General features: G+C 43.5%; 1 protein-coding gene across 3 annotated transcripts in view; it reads left to right on the plus strand.

The window, feature by feature from the left end:
- GUCY2C (guanylate cyclase 2C) overlaps positions 1-17634 on the plus strand; it is a 1047636-nt gene that overhangs the window by 789191 nt on the left and 240811 nt on the right. For all 3 annotated transcript variants that reach the window (XM_077277787.1, XM_077277788.1, XM_077277789.1), the window contains 2 exons: positions 7210-7301; positions 10087-10245. In XM_077277787.1, the coding sequence (XP_077133902.1) occupies positions 7210-7301; positions 10087-10245 (251 nt within the window). The remainder of the gene's footprint in view (positions 1-7209; positions 7302-10086; positions 10246-17634) is intronic.

Here is a 17634-nt window from a genome sequence, read left to right on the forward strand (position 1 = left end):
GTTAAATTATTGTTGAGAATTTGCACTAAGTAGAATACCCGGCTGGGTAAGAAAAGTTATTTATAGGATGTTATTTAATATACAGTTAGGTCCATATATATTTGGACAGAGACAACATTTTTCTTATTTTGGTTATAGCCATTACCACAATGAATTTTAAACAAAACAATTCAGATGCAGTTGAAGTTCAGACTTTCAGCTTTCATTTGAAGGTATCCACATTAAAATTGGATGAAGGGTTTAGGAGTTTCAGATCCTTAACATGTACCACCCTGTTTTTAAAGGGACCAAAAGTAATTGGACAGATTCAATAATTTTAAATAAAATGTTAAGTTTTAGTACTTGGTTGAAAACCCTGTGTTGCCAATGACTGCCTGAAGTCTTGAACTCATGGACATCACCAGATGCTGTGTTTCCTCCTTTTTGATGCTCTGCCAGGCCTTCACTGTGGTGGTTTTCAGTTGCTGTTTGTTTGTGGGCCTTTCTGTCTGAAGTTTAGTCTATAACAAGTGAAATGCTGCTCGATTGGGTTGAGATCAGGTGACTGACTTGGCCATTCAAGAATATTCCACTTCTTTGCTTTAATAAACTCCTGAGTTGTTTTGGCTTTATGTTTTGGGTCATTGTCCATCTGTAGTATGAAACGACGACCAATCAGTTTGGCTGCATTTGGCTGGATCTGAGCACACAGTATGGCTCTGAATACCTCAGAATTAATTCGGCTGCTTCTGTCCCGTGTCACATCATCAATAAACACTAGTGACCCAGTGCCACTGGCAGCCATGCATGCCCAAGCCATCACACTGCCTCCGCCGTGTTTTACAGATGATGTGGTATGCTTTGGATCATGAGCTGTACCAAGCCTTCGCCATACTTTTCTCTTTCCATCATTCTGGTAGAGGTTGATCTTGGTTTCATCTGTCCAAAGAGTGTTCTTCCAGAACTGTGCTGGCTTTTTTAGATGTTTTTTAGCAAAGTCCAGTCTAGCCTTTTTATTCTTGATGCTTATGAGTGGCTTGCACCGTGCAGTGAACCCTCTGTAGTTACTTTCATGCAGTCTTCTCTTTATGGTAGATTTGGATATTGATACGCCGACCTCCTGGAGAGTGTTGGTCACTTGGTTGGCTGTTGTGAAGGGGTTTCTCTTCACCATGGAGATTATTCTGCGATCATTCACCACTGTTGTCTTCCGTGGGCGCCCAGGTCTTTTTGCATTGATGAGTTCACCAGTGCTTTCTTTCTTTCTCAGGATGTACCAAATTGTAGATTTTGCCACTCCTAATATTGTAGCAATTTATCCGATGGGTTTTTTCTGTTTTCGCAGCTTAAGGATGGCATGTTTCACCTGCATGGAGAGCTCCTTTGACCGCATGTTTACTTCACAGCAAAACCTTACAAATGCAAGCACCACACCTCAAATCAACTCCAGGCCTTTTATCTGCTTAATTGAGAATGACATAACGAAGGGATTGCCCACACCTGTCCATGAAATAGCCTTGGAGTCAATTGTCCAATTACTTTTGGTCCCTTTAAAAACAGGGTGGCACATGTTAAGGAGCCGAAACTCCTAAACCCTTCATCCAATTTTATTGTGGATACCCTCAAATGAAAGCTGAAAGTCTGAACTTCAACTTCATTTGAATTGTTTTGTTTAAAATTAATTGTGGTAATGTCTATAAGCAAAATTAGAAAAATGTTGCCTCTGTCCAAATATATATGGACCTAACTGTATTTAACCATGTTCTGTTTGTAACGTTCAAGTGTCCTCACCTCCCATAAAGGGAAGCTCTGTTCAAAATTTACTTGTTTCTGCATTTCAAAAATTGTATGTCTTTTTGCTGACATGTATTGTTGTTTTCTTCCCAGTCCAGGAGTACTGGATTTAACCGGGGGGGAGTGCAGCGCCCCAGAGTCCTGGTCGTTGCAGTACTGTTGCTCTGCCGCTAAGGGGAGTTATGGTACGTCTGATGGCACTGAAGGAGTTCACCAGACCAGGTATCACAGACACCAATACACTTCATAGTCTGGCCTACAGGGGGAGCTAAGGGCGCTATGTATTAGGCCACTCCTCACAATCTGGTAAAACTGGGGGTTGGATAGGAAGTTAGAGAGAAGCTGACTGGGTTGGAACCAGGCAACATCCTGTGGCAGAGGGTGTTGCGGGGGAAGATTCAGGGGGGTCCCTGTCAGGGGTGGGATCCTGACAGAGGCCTAGCGAACAGGAAAGAAGGTATGGAACCTCGCCTGCACTACATCGCGGTGGTATCTCAAGAAAGGACAAGAAGCGAGGTTTATTGTGGAGAGTGAGAAACGAGATCAAAGCAAAAAGGAGATAACACCAGTAGGAGTCGTGCTGTAAGATCGAGGCAACATCCTATTGAGGCACGTAGCCGGTGGCCAGAACGCCGAGGAAGTATTAGGCTCCAAGCAATACTTCAAACAGAGGCAGGACAGTTGATTTTAGGTTGGCTGTCTCACCAAAATCACCTAGGGAAGCTAGAAGGAATATAGAGCGCAAATAGGGTCTTATCTGAGAAAAAAGGGAATATTCGTGAGAGATAGTATGAATTCACTCACCTATTATGGTTGTGTAAGACACAACCACTGCACTTAGCATTGGCGGCTGCTGCAAGCCCCGGTGTGATGATCCTTTGCTAGGTGAAGAGAATGGGGAATCAGACTGCGCTGCTCGCCTGTCAGGATAATGTACCAGAGAAGTCCAAGTAGATGTAATAGAAAATAGACTTTATTTCTACGCATTTCGTGGTGATCACACCACTTCCTCAGGACAGTCTATACACATACACATACAGAGTCTTGTATTTATAGCAAAAGAAGGCACATGGAGACGCCTTCTTTCAAAAAAACACCACACCCAGTGGGCGGGGAATCAGACTTAAACACATATTCAAACACATATGTACATTATAAAACATACGAAACTATCATGAAATATAATTGAGTATAGAACTTAAAACCATTGCTCATACATGTTTAAATCTAAATACAAAAAAACACATTAAAAAGAGTAGTAAAGCAAACGAATACCTTTTGCAAGCTGGGGGAGTGCTAGAACCTACGGTGTTAAAACATTTATTCTTTGTCAGGACCCTGCTACTGACGTTTTGAACCATTGAGCCGTGGGTGGATTTGATTGGATTGTTTTGTTTGGTGGTAGTTTCACAAGAGTCTGTGAAATCAAAGAGATAACAGTGGAAAACAAAAAGAAAAAAAAAAAATCCTTGAGATCTTTTTTCTTTTTTTCCCTTCTCCTCTTTTTTTTTTCTCCCTTTTCTCTCCCTTCTTCTCTCTTATAACGTGCAGAGGAATAATGAGCTTCTACAGGGGAACAGAGCAGAATCCATAGAAGTATCCAAATCAATTGAACAAATCAGTTGTTTCGTTGAGTCCATGGGGATTTATAGTGTTCAGCTTGTGAATCCAGAAGATTTCTTTTCTGTTGAGAGTCTGGACTCGATTAGGATTATCAAGGGGGACATGGTCAATAGGGATCACCCTGAAGGAGATCCTTTTGTTGTGATATATTGCATAATGCCTGGAAAGGCCATGCTGTAAAAATCCTTCTTTTATATTATACCTGTGTGAGTTTATTCTTTTATGCAGCGGTTGCGTTGTCCTGCCCACATATAATTTCTTACATTCACATATAATCACATAGAAATTCACAAAGAATAAACTCACACAGGTATAATATAAAAGAAGGATTTTTACAGCATGGCCTTTCCAGGCATTATGCAATATATCGCAACAAAAGGATCTCCTTCAGGGTGATCCCTATTGACCATGTCCCCCTTGATAATCCTAATCGAGTCCAGACTCTCAACAGAAAAGAAATCTTCTGGATTCACAAGCTGAGCACTATAAATCCCCATGGACTCAACGAAACAACTGATTTGTTCAATTGATTTGGATACTTCTATGGATTCTGCTCTGTTCCCCTGTAGAAGCTCATTATTCCACTGCACGTTATAAGAGAGGAGAAGGGAGAGAAAAGGGAGAAAAAAAAAAGAGGAGAAGGGAAAAAAAGAAAAAAAAGATCTCAAGGATTTTTTTTTTTTCTTTTTGTTTTCCACTGTTATCTCTTTGATTTCACAGACTCTTGTGAAACTACCACCAAACAAAACAATCCAATCAAATCCACCCATGGCTCAATGGTTCAAAACGTCAGTAGCAGGGTCCTGACAAAGAATAAATGTTTTAACACCGTAGGTTCTAGCACGCCCCCAGCTTGCAAAAGTTATTCGTTTGCTTTACTACTCTTTTTAATGTGTTTTTTTGTATTTAGATTTTAACATGTATGAGCAATGGTTTTAAGTTCTATACTCAATTATATTTCATGATAGTTTCGTATGTTTTATAATGTACATATGTGTTTGAATATGTGGTTAAGTCGGATTCCCCGCCCACTGGGTGTGGTGTTTTTTTGAAAGAAGGCGTCTCCATGTGCCTTCTTTTGCTATAAATACAAGACCCTGTATGTGTATGTGTATAGACTGTCCTGAGGAAGTGGTGTGATCACCACGAAACGCGTAGAAATAAAGTCTATTTTCTATTACATCTACTTGGACTTCTCTGGTACATTATCCTGACAGGCGAGCAGCGCAGTCTGATGCCCCATTCTCTTCACCTAGCAAAGGACCAAAATCACCTAAGAAGACATAGGGGGCAACTGTGGGAGAGGGGCGACGCTAGGGTCTCGGAAGAACTCCAGGCCTTCCCGTCATACGGGTGCGTCCTATCCATATCATCTGGGGGACGGAGAAGAACATCAGAATCAGTTGTGAGGGAACATCAGAAACAGGCACAACAGTTGTGAGGACTATCCCGTGGTGCTCAGCAGGGAAATACTACAACACACAAGCGCTAGTTGGTAGGCACCGATTTCCACCTGCAAAGGGAACTCTGGATGTGCCTTCGGACCGGCCGGACTCAGCCAACCCGGTTAACAATGCTCTGCATTGAGGATCCTGAAGAGGTAAAGAGACTGCAAACCTGTGTCCTCGTTATTCATCGCGATCTGCACCGTGCACCACCACTTACAACTTTCATTGGACGCCCCTTAGCAGGGTCACGGACCGGGTCTAGCCACCGTGACAACCCCAGGACCGAGACAGAGAGGCCCGGTACCGAGTACCCCACGGCCCTGCGTCTGGGGGTGCTCCAGATGCACTCAGTGGCAATATAAATCTCCCTTTTTATGTGTGGGAGAATGCAGAAAAAATCAGGCCCACTGTATTACACTACACAGTTTGAGTGGCAGAAAGTGGCTGGCAGATATGCCACAAACAGGACTGATGCAGATGCACTCAGTGGCAATATAAATCTCCCTTTTTATGTGTGGGAGAATGCAGAAAGAAATCAGGCCCACTGTATTACACTACACAGTTTGAGTGGCAGAAAGTGGCTGGCAGATATTCCACAAACAAGACTGACGCAGATGCACAGAGTGGCAATATAAATCTCCCTTTTTATGTGTGGGAGAATGCAGGAAAAAATCAGGCCCACTGTATTACACTACACAGTTTGAGTGGCAGAAAGAGGCTGGCAGATATGCCACAAACAGGACTGACGCAGATGCACAGAGTGGCAATATAAATCTCCCTTTTTATGTGTGGGAGAATGCAGAAAGAAATCAGGCCCACTGTATTACACTACACAGTTTGAGTGGCAGAAAGTGGCTGGCAGATATATAAAAAAATACAAGGGCTGTAGTAGAATTTCAATCTCCCTACAATGATCAAAGGACAAGTATGGCAGCAATAAAAAGGACTGCTGCACACAAGAGTGTGGACAAAGAAACAAGAGAACTGTGCATAAAGAAGCAACAGGATTTTTGCTTTGAAAAAAGCAGTTGGTTTGCACAGCGGCATACAAACAGCTATGCAGCTATCAGGGAGCCTTATAAGCTACAGAGCTGATGCACAGAAATCTAGCCTCCACTGTCCCTGCAAAGAAAAGGTGGTGTTGGACAGTGGAAATCGCTACAGCACAAGCGGTTTGGGGGGTTAATCTTTCCTCCCTAACAATATCCCTGCTTCTGATGAAGCTGCAGCAACCTCTCCCTATGCTCAGATCGGCAGCAGTAAGATGGCGGTCGGCGTGCATGCCCCTTTATAGCCCCTGTGACGCCGCAGAAAGCAAGCCAATCACTGTCATGCCCTTCTCTAAGATGGTGGGGACCGAGACCTATGTCATCACACTGCCCACACTCTGCGTCCACCTTCATTGGCTGAGAAATGGTGCTGAAAGCGCCATACGAAACGCGACTTTGGCGCGAAGATCGCCAACAGCATGGCCGATCCCACGCTGGGATCGGGTCGGGTTTCACGAAACCCGACTTTGCCAAAAGTCGACGACTTTTGAAATTGTCCGATCCGTTTTGCTCAACCCTACTCTTCAGACCTTCTGGGGTCATCACAACACAGAACCAGACCCATTCAGAGGACCATAAAACATTAAGACTTCCTTATCTATGAACTGTTCCAATATCTATGTCTATCCCTCTCACATAATGATAATTCTGCTTCACATCACTTGTCTTATCTATTGCCTTTTTTCTCTGTGTGCTATGTTGTGTATAAGTATGTGATTCATCAGAATTTGCATTAGTCTTTGCCTAAATGAAGAGACCTGCGTAGTCTCAAAAGCTTGCAATTTGTTACCATCTTTTCAGTTAGCCATTAAAAGGTATCAACCCCTGAGGACTCTCAAGTCTAAATATTTTTCTATCTACTGGCTAACACTGTACAAAGATATATATCTTTCCTGTAAGACAACTGCATAATTTGGGTTAAAGTGTTCAATGAATCCATAGGTACCAACTACTCTGACTATCCCTTAGGCAGAATTTAGATATCCGTGAAAATCGCTCAGTGTATTGACCTCAATGCACAGGTCTCCTTACCCAAACCTGACAGCCTCATAGTTTCCTTTGGAGTTTCCTACAGAACTATGAGATTGTCAACGTTGAGTCAGGAGAACCCCAGCCAGTCCGTGCATTCCAGTCCGTACATGAAACGTGTTTCACAGACAAATGAATTCAGCCTTATCCTGAGACTAATCCTAGATTGGTGGTGCTTTAATTTTCTTATACCACTATATATACTAAAACTAAATCCAGAAGGATTAGTATGTAATTTCTTGTTTAACAATATGATTGTGTTTTTTTATATATATACATATTTTCAGGTTTATGTTCTTGTGAAGAATTGCTGGGAAGAGGATCCCGAGAAGAGGCCTGACTTCAAGAAAATTGAAAGCACCTTGGCAAAGATCTTTAGGTACCTTTTTAGAAGTATTTTATAGCACATCAGTGGCTTTGCAGTCAAAAAGATGATATTATTCACGTATTAACCATGCAGAGTTACTATTTACTATGGTAGGAAGTGACCTATGAACACCCTTTACGTGTGTGGAAAATGTATACAAAGTCCCCCAATAGGAAAATATTTGTCTCGAGACCCTAGTGATTGCAGAATGAAGAAACTGTGAATTTCTGCAAAGAATGTCTGAGAGCAAAGCATTGGGCTATTCTGAAGGGGTCTTCTATGAGTCCTGTTGTAAATCCTGTTATATATCCGTGGAAGGAGCTGAAACAGGCAGTCCGCCTGCGTTTTTGGCTAATTTGATTGAAGTAAATGGTGAAAAACGCAGGGCAAAACCACACAGAGAATTGGCATGCAGGTTCTCATTCAGGTTTCTCCTTAACTGTGCTGGCATCAGGAATGACTCAGGTTTACCTAGAAAATCTGTAAGAAAAAAACGGGTTTTTTCCTTATGCGTTTTTTATGCAAATTTTCAGCTGCATTTTACAGTATGATCAGGGTCACACTTGTGATTGCAATGCGAGAAACTCGCGCCTCAATACCCATCACTGCCGCCGGCACTCAGGACTGGAGTATGTGGCTGCATGTATTTCTATGAAGCTGCATGCTTTGATCCTGAGTGCTGGCGTCAGTGCCGGATATTGATGAGAGAGACTTTCGCGAGTTTCTTGCATTGCACTTGCAAGTGTGACCCCGGCCCATCAGCAAAGAAATCTCATACCCAGAGCTCGTTTTTTTGACCCTCAGTATTTTGTACAATATCTTAGTTTTTGCAGAATGCAACTTGTCACTTACTTCAGCATTTTTTAAACATTTTTCACCCATTAAAATCAATGGGTGATGCAAACAGGTATAAGTTTTTGCTGCGGTATTTGTGCTATAGAATCAGCATTTTATTTTTTGCACTAAACTTCATTAGCATGCACAAGATACAAATGTATTATGACAAAAACACAGCAAAAAACGCATCAAAAGTGAAGCAAAACCTGCTTTTTTGAGGCAAGCATCTTACTGCCAAGAGAGCAGGTTATGCCTTAGGGAAAAATACATCAAAAACACAACCTGTGAACATACCCTTAGGCCATGTTCACACTTTGCGGTGTGCTCTGCAGGTTTATCCCGCAGCGGAATTGATAAATCTGCAGGGCAAAACCACTGCGGTTATCCCTGCAGATTTATCGCGGTTTGTTCCACGGTTTCCGCTGCGGGATTACTCCTGTACTATTGATGCTGCATATGCAGCAATATGCAGCATCAATAGTAATGATAAAAATAATAAAAATTGGTTATACTCACCCTCTGATGTCCGGATCTCCTGGGCGCTGCACGCGGCGCTCCGATTCCAAAGATGCTGTGCCGAGAAGGACCTTCGTGACGTCACGGTCATGTGACCGCGGCGTCATCACGGTCATGTGACCGCGACATCACCACAGGTCCTGCTCGCACAGCAAACTGAAGACCGGACGGCCGCGGGCAGCGCTGTGAGGTGAGTATAACATCATTTTTTATTTTAATTCTTTTTTTTTTTACACTATTTATGGTTCCCAAGGCCTGGAGGAGAGTCTCCTCTCCTCCACCCCGGGTACCACCCGCACATTATCCGCTTACTTCCCGCAACGTGGGCACAGCCCCATGCGGGAAGTAAGCGGTTCAATGCATTTCTATGGGTGCAGAATCGCTGCGATTCTGCACAAAGAAGTGACATGCTGCGGGTTTTAAACCGTTGCGTTTCTGCACGGTTTTTCCCGCAGCATGTGCACTGCGGTTTGCGGTTTCCATAGGGTTTATATGTTAATGTAAACGCTATGGAAACTGCTGCGGACCCGCAGCATCAAAATCGCCGCGGATCCGCGGTAAAAACCGCAAAGTGTGAACATGGCCTTAGAGTTACAACAATCGTTGGCAGTGATTGCCCCAGAAGGTTGTGCAACAAAGTATTGAGTTATGGGTACCATCATTTTGGTGCAGTCCATTTTCATAATTTAAAAAAAAAAAAAAATTCTGTTGAACCACAATTCAAAAGCAATGTCTGATTTTCATTAGTTTATATTCTGTAAATTTAAAATTAAAATGACTTTTGTCAGTTTCAAGTTATTTCAGTGTCCATTGTGGGTTTTCTTTGCTTTACAGAAGGGTGCCAAAAATGTTGTCCATGTGTGTAACTCAATTGATGAAAAAATATTTGACTTCTGTCTCTCAGAGTATAGTGGCACCGAAATACATGTTTTTTTTCTTACAAACACTATTTATTGTATAAAACTATTAAAATTTTAATAAATTAGATCTTGGGTTGTTCCCTTACAGTTAATGTTCGGCTCCAGCCCAGATGCAGTTTGTAAAAACATAACAAACCACACCGCACTCGCCATCAACGGGTCAAATGGCGAGTCACAACTGCTGCTCCCGATGTCTGTCACTGGCTGCGGAGCTGACATCTTGTCAGCAGAGTTGCTGTCAATTAACTCACTGATTGACTGCTGTGGTGTCGGCGCGACATCAGAGCTGCCTCTAATGTCAGACACCGAGAACAGTGGCAGAAACTATCCGGAAGACCTGAAGAAGGCGAGTTCAGGGCGATTTATTATGTTTTAAAAAACAGCAGCTGGGGTACAAAGGTAGAAATTGTCTGAAAGGGAACCACCCCTTTAAGGGTTAAAGCTCCTGAAGTTATCTTTATATTGTTTCCTATATGTAGGTTATTGTTCTCATTTATTAAAAAATGTTGTGTTTCTGTACATAGTAATTTCCACGCCCAGACAAATGAGAGTTATATGGACACCCTACTGAGGCGATTGCAGCTTTACTCTAAAAATCTAGAGCATTTAGTGGAGGAACGCACCAAGCTGTACAAAGCAGAAAGAGATCGAGCTGACCGCCTGAACTTCATGCTTCTACCAGGGTAAGTGCTTACATTTGTGCAAACTGAATATCAGAAGAGGGAAAAAATGTAGTATGCATGTCTCCTTCAGACATATCTTTCTCTCTTTATAGCAGGAGATTATGTCTTGTTTCCTTGTTATAATAATTAATTTAATACCTTCTGCAAAGTTTCTGTTGCTGTATCACAATAGGAAATCGTTGTGAACTCATGTTGCTCTGTTGTGGCTGCCTGCTAGTGATGGATTGCTGTCACTAACTGTCCAATGGAAAGCTATCCATTTGATACTACAACATTTTGGGGTTTCTTTTACTGCTATGTTTTAGCTTACCCCTAGAGCTGGCAGGGCAGATTTTTGGTCTGCTCTAGTCATCACTCGTAAGGCTATGTCTCCACTGTCAGTAATTGGCAGCGCTTTGGACGCAGCACATGTCCGCTCCATCCAAAGTGCTGCCGGCTTCTGAACGCAGGTGAATTTGTATGTGTTCATTGAACCTTGCGGAATCATCGCACCCAATACACTGTACGGGTGATATTTATCTTGCAAAGACTGAGCGTTTCCGCAAAATAAATAGACATGCTGCGGTCTGGAAGGGCGCGCCGCATGTCCGTCTCCGCAGGGAAGCCGGAGGCATCCGTGCACGCATAGTGGGTATGGGATTTCTTGAAATCCAATCCACTAAGCTGTAATATCTGGTCGCTGCGGGTTGGACGCTGCAGATGTACGCAGCGTCCAACTTTCAGCATTTACTGACCGTGGGAAAGTACCGTTATAGTTTCCTTGCTCTAATGGTCATCTGTTATAGAGACTTATTGGTGTTAGATCTCTAACTAGCTGGCTGCAAATGGTTCAAAAAAAGTCTAAAGCTAAACCACTCTATCGCATGTAAAAACAAAAACAAATGTGTTATTTTGCTTACCATAGTTGTGTGCATTTTGAATAAAACTTCAGTACTGGGCTGTAATTTAGTTGCTAACTAGTCTCCCAAATTGTTAAAGAGAACCTTTCACGAAATGTTTCATGTTGAACTGGACCCATGAAGTGGCTACAGATTAGAATAAAAAAAATTTTTGTTTTGTTTCCAATTTTGTCTTTTGGTTGTGGAGGTATTAGCAATTTGGTATTTGGTCTCTAATGGGTTAATTTTTTTAAGTCAAGTGGGTGTTGTCAGACAGTTTTCACTGGGGGCATGTACTACTTCTCCTTGTATGATGTTGACCAATCATATGCAGGCAGCAAGAGTGAAATGAAAGAACATGCCCCCACCAAAGTTTAGAGATGTTTCTCAGTGTGTGAGATGTAGGAATACAGCTCTGATCTCTTGGTTTAACCTCCAACATAATTAAAAAGTGCTAGGAGATAGCACAGATGGCTCACTCCTTTCAGTTAAGTTTGATCAATGTGAATACTTTTTTGCCCAATGATGACAAAAGTATTCTCGGAGTGGTGATACTTTTATTGGCTAACCAGAAAATATGTTTGCAAGCTTTCAGAGCACAGGGGCTCCTTCTTCAGGCAAGATTACAAATAGATTAATAAGAAAAAAGCACATTTAGGGTACTGTCACACTCTGCAACTTTCCAACGATCACGACCAGCGATACGACCTGGCCGTGATCGTTGGAAAGTCGTTGTGTGGTCGCTGGAGAGCTGTCACACAGACCGCTCTCCAGCGACCAACGATGCCGAGGTCCCGGGTAACCAGGGTAAACATCGGGTTACTAAGCGCAGGGCCGCTGATTTGTAATATGACACAGCTAAATTCAGCTGCACTGCCCTCTGCCCACACTGACTCATGCAGGAGATTAGACAAGGAGATCAGGGCTGTCTGTCATTATACATCTCACACACTGAGAAACATGATCTAAGCTATGATGGTGCAGTGCTATTCTTTCTTAAATGTTGCTGCTTGCTTAGGATTGTTCAACATCATACAGGGAGAAGAAGTATATGTCTCCGATGAAAATTATATCATAACACCCACTTGGACTTTAAAAAAAAAAGTTTAACTTGCTAGGTGCCAAATACTTTGCTAATATCTCCATAATGAGAGGCAAATTGAAAAAAAAAAAAGTTTTATTCTGCTCTCCAGGCACTATTACGTTATATATTCAGTTCAACAGTTCAACTCTTTGGCCGGGGACACACACAACGTATAAAAAAACGGTCCGTTTTTCACGGTCGAGAATCGCACTAATGTTAACAAAACAGTGATCCGTGTGCAGTGCGAGGATGCGTTTTTCTCGCATCAAATGATCCGTTGGACATCCGTGTGACATCCGTATGCCATCCGTCTTGCGAGATTTTCACTCAAGCTTGCAAAATGGACCTCTGCTTGATGAGCAACATGTCGGATCTACTGACTTTTAACACCACTGAGCATGTGCTTTACAACTGGGTACTTTCCCAACGTTTTGGAGAGCCATACCCAGGTATTGTAGATCCGAGGAGGCGGAGACGGATGTGGGTACATCCACTTTTGAAGCAACGAATCAATAAAGGCCATTTCAACCGTCTGTATGCTGCTCTGAGGACAAATCCAGACAAGTTCTTCAACTATTGTCGGATGAGGATCCAAACTTTTGATATTTTGTTGGAGATTTTGCGACCAGGGATCACCAAGAAGGACACCAGGATGCGCAAATCAATTTCTGCTGAGGAGCGCCTTATCCTTACTTTACGGTATGTCTAAATCCTCTGTTTACAAACAATGATTTGTGTTTAATGGTCTTACCCATTTTTAAAATTAGATAATTAAGTGGTTATGAAACTTCAACATCATTTTGGCTTTTTTAAGAATATTTTAGTTTATCGAACATCAAAGCCATCGCATGTCCTTAATGTTTGATTAATCATGGCATATTATTTATCTAATTGTAGTTTTGGCCCATATAACACTGTAATGTGTTAATTTGTTATTTAGCAAACAAAATTCTCTTTTTTCTTTTAGGTTCCTTGCCACTGGACTATCATATGCGGCACTGCATTTAGAGTTTTTACTTGGCAAATCGACAATTTCTGGAATTGTGCGGAATACATACACGGAAATATGGAGAAGACTCCATCAAGAGGTGATGCCTGAGCCTAAAATGTCCGATTGGTTACGTATTGCCCAAGGATTTCAGGACACCTGCCAGTTTCCACAGTGTATTCGGGCTCCGGACGGAAAACACATCCGTATGTGTAAGCCAGATAAGATCAGGGACCCAATTCTATAATTATAAACAGTTTTTCTCTGTAGTGCTGTTGGCCCTAGTCGACAGCAACTACAGGTTTATAATTGTAGATATTGGGGCCTATGGGAGAACTGGAGACTCTAGAGTCTTCAGTTCTTCCATTATGGGTCGGCGGCTGCGCAACAATGATTTGGATCTCCCACCCCCAAGTCACCTACCAGGGGCGAATTTGGATGCGGTGCCTTACATGATGGTAGCAGATGAGGCGTTTCAATTATCAAGGAACGTCATGAGTAGTGTTGAGCGATACCGTCCGATACTTGAAAGTATCGGTATCGGAAAGTATCGGCCGATACCGGCAAAGTATCGGATCCAATCCGATACCGATACCCGATACCAATACAAGTCAATGGGACTCAAGTATCGGACGGTATTCCTGATGGTTCCCAGGGTCTGAAGGAGAGGAAACTCTCCTTCAGGCCCTGGGATCCATATAAATGTGTAAAAGAAAGAATTAAAATAAAAAATATCGCTATACTCACCTCTCCGACGCAGCCTGGACCTCAGCGAGGGAACCGGCAGCGTTGTTTGTTTAAAATTCGCGCTTTTACTTGGTTACGTGAAGTCCCGGCTTGTGATTGGTCAGGGCGGCCATGTTGCCGGGACGCGGACCAATCACAGCAAGCCGTGACGAAATTACGTCACGGCTTGCTGTGATTGGTCCGCGTCCCGGCAACATGGCCGCCATTAACCAATCACAAGCCGGGACGTCACGGGAGGCTGGACACGCGCCCATTTTAAAAAGCGCGCGTGTCCAGCCTCCAGTGACGTCCCGGCTTATGATTGGTCACGGCGCCATGTTGCCGGGACGCGGACCAATCACAGCAAGCCGTGACGAAATTACGTCACGGCTTGCTGTGATTGGTCCGCGTCCCGGCAACATGGCCGCCATTAACCAATCACAAGCCGTGACGTCACGGGAGGCTGGACACGCGCGCTTTTTAAAATGGGCGCGTGTCCAGCCTCCCGTGACGTCCCGGCTTGTGATTGGTTGCGCCGCGGTCAACCAATCACAAGCCGGGAGGCTGGACACGCGCGCATTTTAAAATTTTAAAATGGGCGCGTGTCCAGCCTCCCGGCTTGTGATTGGTTGATCGCGGCGCAACCAATCACAAGCCGGGACGTCACGGGAGGCTGGACACGCGCCCATTTTAAAATGCGCGCGTGTCCAGCCTCCCGTGACGTCACGGCTTGTGATTGGTTGCGTCTCCCATGTGACTGCGACGCAACCAATCACAAAGCCGGGACGTAATTTTAAAATCCTTAAGGACCTGAAATTACGTCACGGCTTGCTGTGATTGGTTGCGTCGCCCATGTGACTGCGACGCAACCAATCACAATGCCGGAACGTAATTTTAAAATCCTGAAGGACCTGAAATTACGTTACGGCTTGTTGTGATTGGTTGCGTCCCGGTCACATGGGCGGCACGCAACCAATCACAAGCCGGGACTCACGTAAAGGAAAGAAAAGCGCGAATTTTAAACAAAGAACGCTGCCGCTTCCCTCGGTAAGGTGCAGGCTGCGTCGGAGAGGTGAGTATAGCAATATTTTTTATTTTAATTCTCTCTTTTACACATTTTTACATTAATGTTGTTTCGATACCGATACCCGATATCACAAAAATATCGGATCTCGGTATCGGAATTCCGATACAGCAAGTATCGGCCGATACCCGATACTTGCAGTATCGGAATGCTCAACACTAGTCATGAGGCCATATCCACGGAGAGGCCTGGACTACCGGCGTAGAATTTTTAATTTGCGCCTTTCCCGTGCCCGCCATCTTGTAGAGTGTTCATTCGGCATTCTCACTGCAAAATGGCGGGTACTTCAGTCCGCAATACAACTGAGTGAAGGCAATGTCAATGGTGTAATCAAAGCATGTGTTGTTCTTCACAACTTTACTAGATACCATGATTGCCCATCATCTGCTGCTGATGAAATTGATTATGCAAATACTGTCTTGTCTAATCCACGTGTTCTTCCTTCACGTCGTCAGCCCTCAGGCCTAAAAGTTCGTGATGTGTTAACAAATTATTTTGTGTCACCAGAGGGATCGACTGATTGGCAAGACAATGCTGTTGTGCTTTAAAGTTTAGTTATATTGTTAGTTAATAAATAGCATAATGTTCATGTTTGAATTGTGTAGTATGTTTCTCCTTTAAAAAACTCTAAATTTGTTAAGTTGCCACACCATCTTTTTAGTCCGAAGAAGACATAACACTCATATTTGGAAAAACAGTTTTACTGCTCAAAGCATATATATATTAGCCCAAAACATATTGACATCATATGTAATTGTAGGCATATTAACCAGAGGAAACCTGAAACCAGAACATGCCAATGGCGCAAATAACTTAGCACATAAAAAAGCAGAAATGACTGGCCAAAACGTTGTTTACAGAAATTACAGGTTCTGGTAGGTTGGGGGTGGCGATGGTGATGGCGGGTGTCCAGCATGTGCGGAACTTGGCCTAGGTGGTGGACCAACCAGACTGTCAACCTGTGGTATGGCAGATATATATGTAGGGTGTTGTTGCAAGTTTCTATCCTGTGTGTGAGGTAAAACTTGATGTTGAGGGTAGAAGGGCATCAAGTCCTGTGTACTGTATTGACCCATTTGGTCATACCCCCCAATATGGCCATGTCGAGCAGACACATGTTGGGCCCAGCCTCCAAACATGTGTCTGTTCAAGTGGTCAGATTGGGCATTTGCTGGATATTCATTAATTGGCCTGTTTTGGTGTTGTTGGGTGTTTTGGCCAGGCTGTTGTTGTGGAGCTATACGTGGCAAGGGTGGTGCTGCGACTGTTTGGGTTTGTTCCTGTGGAAGGTCTTGCACCACCAGAACATTTGTAGGTGACATTTGCCACCGTTCGAGGTAGTTGAACACATGAGTCAGGTTGTTTGGGGGTGTTGCCGCATCAATAACAATTTGTAGACAACCTCTGGTCCGCAGCCTGAGCGAGCGTGGAATGGGGCGTAAATAGCGGGCAAGACTGCGGAAGTACGCTTCCTCCCCATCGTCATGTGCAGCCCTGGACAAATAGTCCAACACCCCTGTATCCACTTGCCTCCTGGTGCCAGGGTTAGAAGCCACCCTTCTGAGCCGACCACGGTTTGGTCTTGTAGTAGGCTGTGGTGATGTATCCAGAGCCAAGGTTGGACTGCTGCTCTAGCCTCCTTCCTCAACCTCTGGATTGGCCTCCTGTGTGGCAGAAGACGCTGCTGCTGGTTGTGGTGGTGGTTGTTTGCTGCTTGGTGCTTGCCCTGATGGTCCAGCCATTTCGGAACCTTCACCAACGGGGTCAATCACCAACTCCGAGTCAGATGCAGTCTCTCTTTCTGTCAGATTTGACTCTGTTCTGGTTTTCAAAAAGGATTTTTGAGACAAAAATTAGAAACATATTCACGTTAGAAGATGTGTAAAATATTTTGTGACATGCATGCCCTTACGGTCTGAGCTCCATCACCGGTGCAAGAAAATTAAGCCGATCAAAATAAATATATTTCCTTTTTTTGGTTGCTGCATCACCACTCCGCCCAGAAACTTGACGTTCACGCCGGTATTGATCCCGGCAACTCCGCCAGCGTCTAGTGACATCATTCACTGCCAAGAAACAAAAGTTGTTTTGGGACTAACAAATAATAATAAATAATCTTTATTTTTGGATACCGATAACATATTCCGCAGCGCTTTACAGACATTATCATTGCTGTCACCAATGGGGCTCCCAATCTAAATTCCCTATCAGTATGTCTTTGGATTGTGTGAGGAAACAGGAGTGCCCAGAGGAAACCCACGCAAACACGGAGAGAACATACAAACTCTTTGCAGATGTTGTCCTTGGTGGGATTTGAACCCAGGACTCCTATCCACTGAGCCACCATGCTGGACAAGCACATAACTCCAACAGGTACAGGGTTTGCAATCACACACAGGCCCTGGAGCCTAAGGGGACCTATAACTCCCTTGGTAATATATTAAAGGACTATAGCTACTACATTTGAACCATATTTGTGTGTCTTGTTAATGTTTTTGTAGCCTCAACCAAGAGCTTTGAACATTTACATCACTCCTAAACACACCACATATGATGTGTTCATGCCTATTTTTATCAGGAACCCAATATAAAAGCCCATTTTTTGGTAAAGGATGGTACTTACAAATTT

This window comes from Ranitomeya variabilis, chromosome 8, assembly GCF_051348905.1.
Source record: "Ranitomeya variabilis isolate aRanVar5 chromosome 8, aRanVar5.hap1, whole genome shotgun sequence".
Classification (NCBI taxonomy): Eukaryota; Metazoa; Chordata; class Amphibia; order Anura; family Dendrobatidae; genus Ranitomeya; species Ranitomeya variabilis.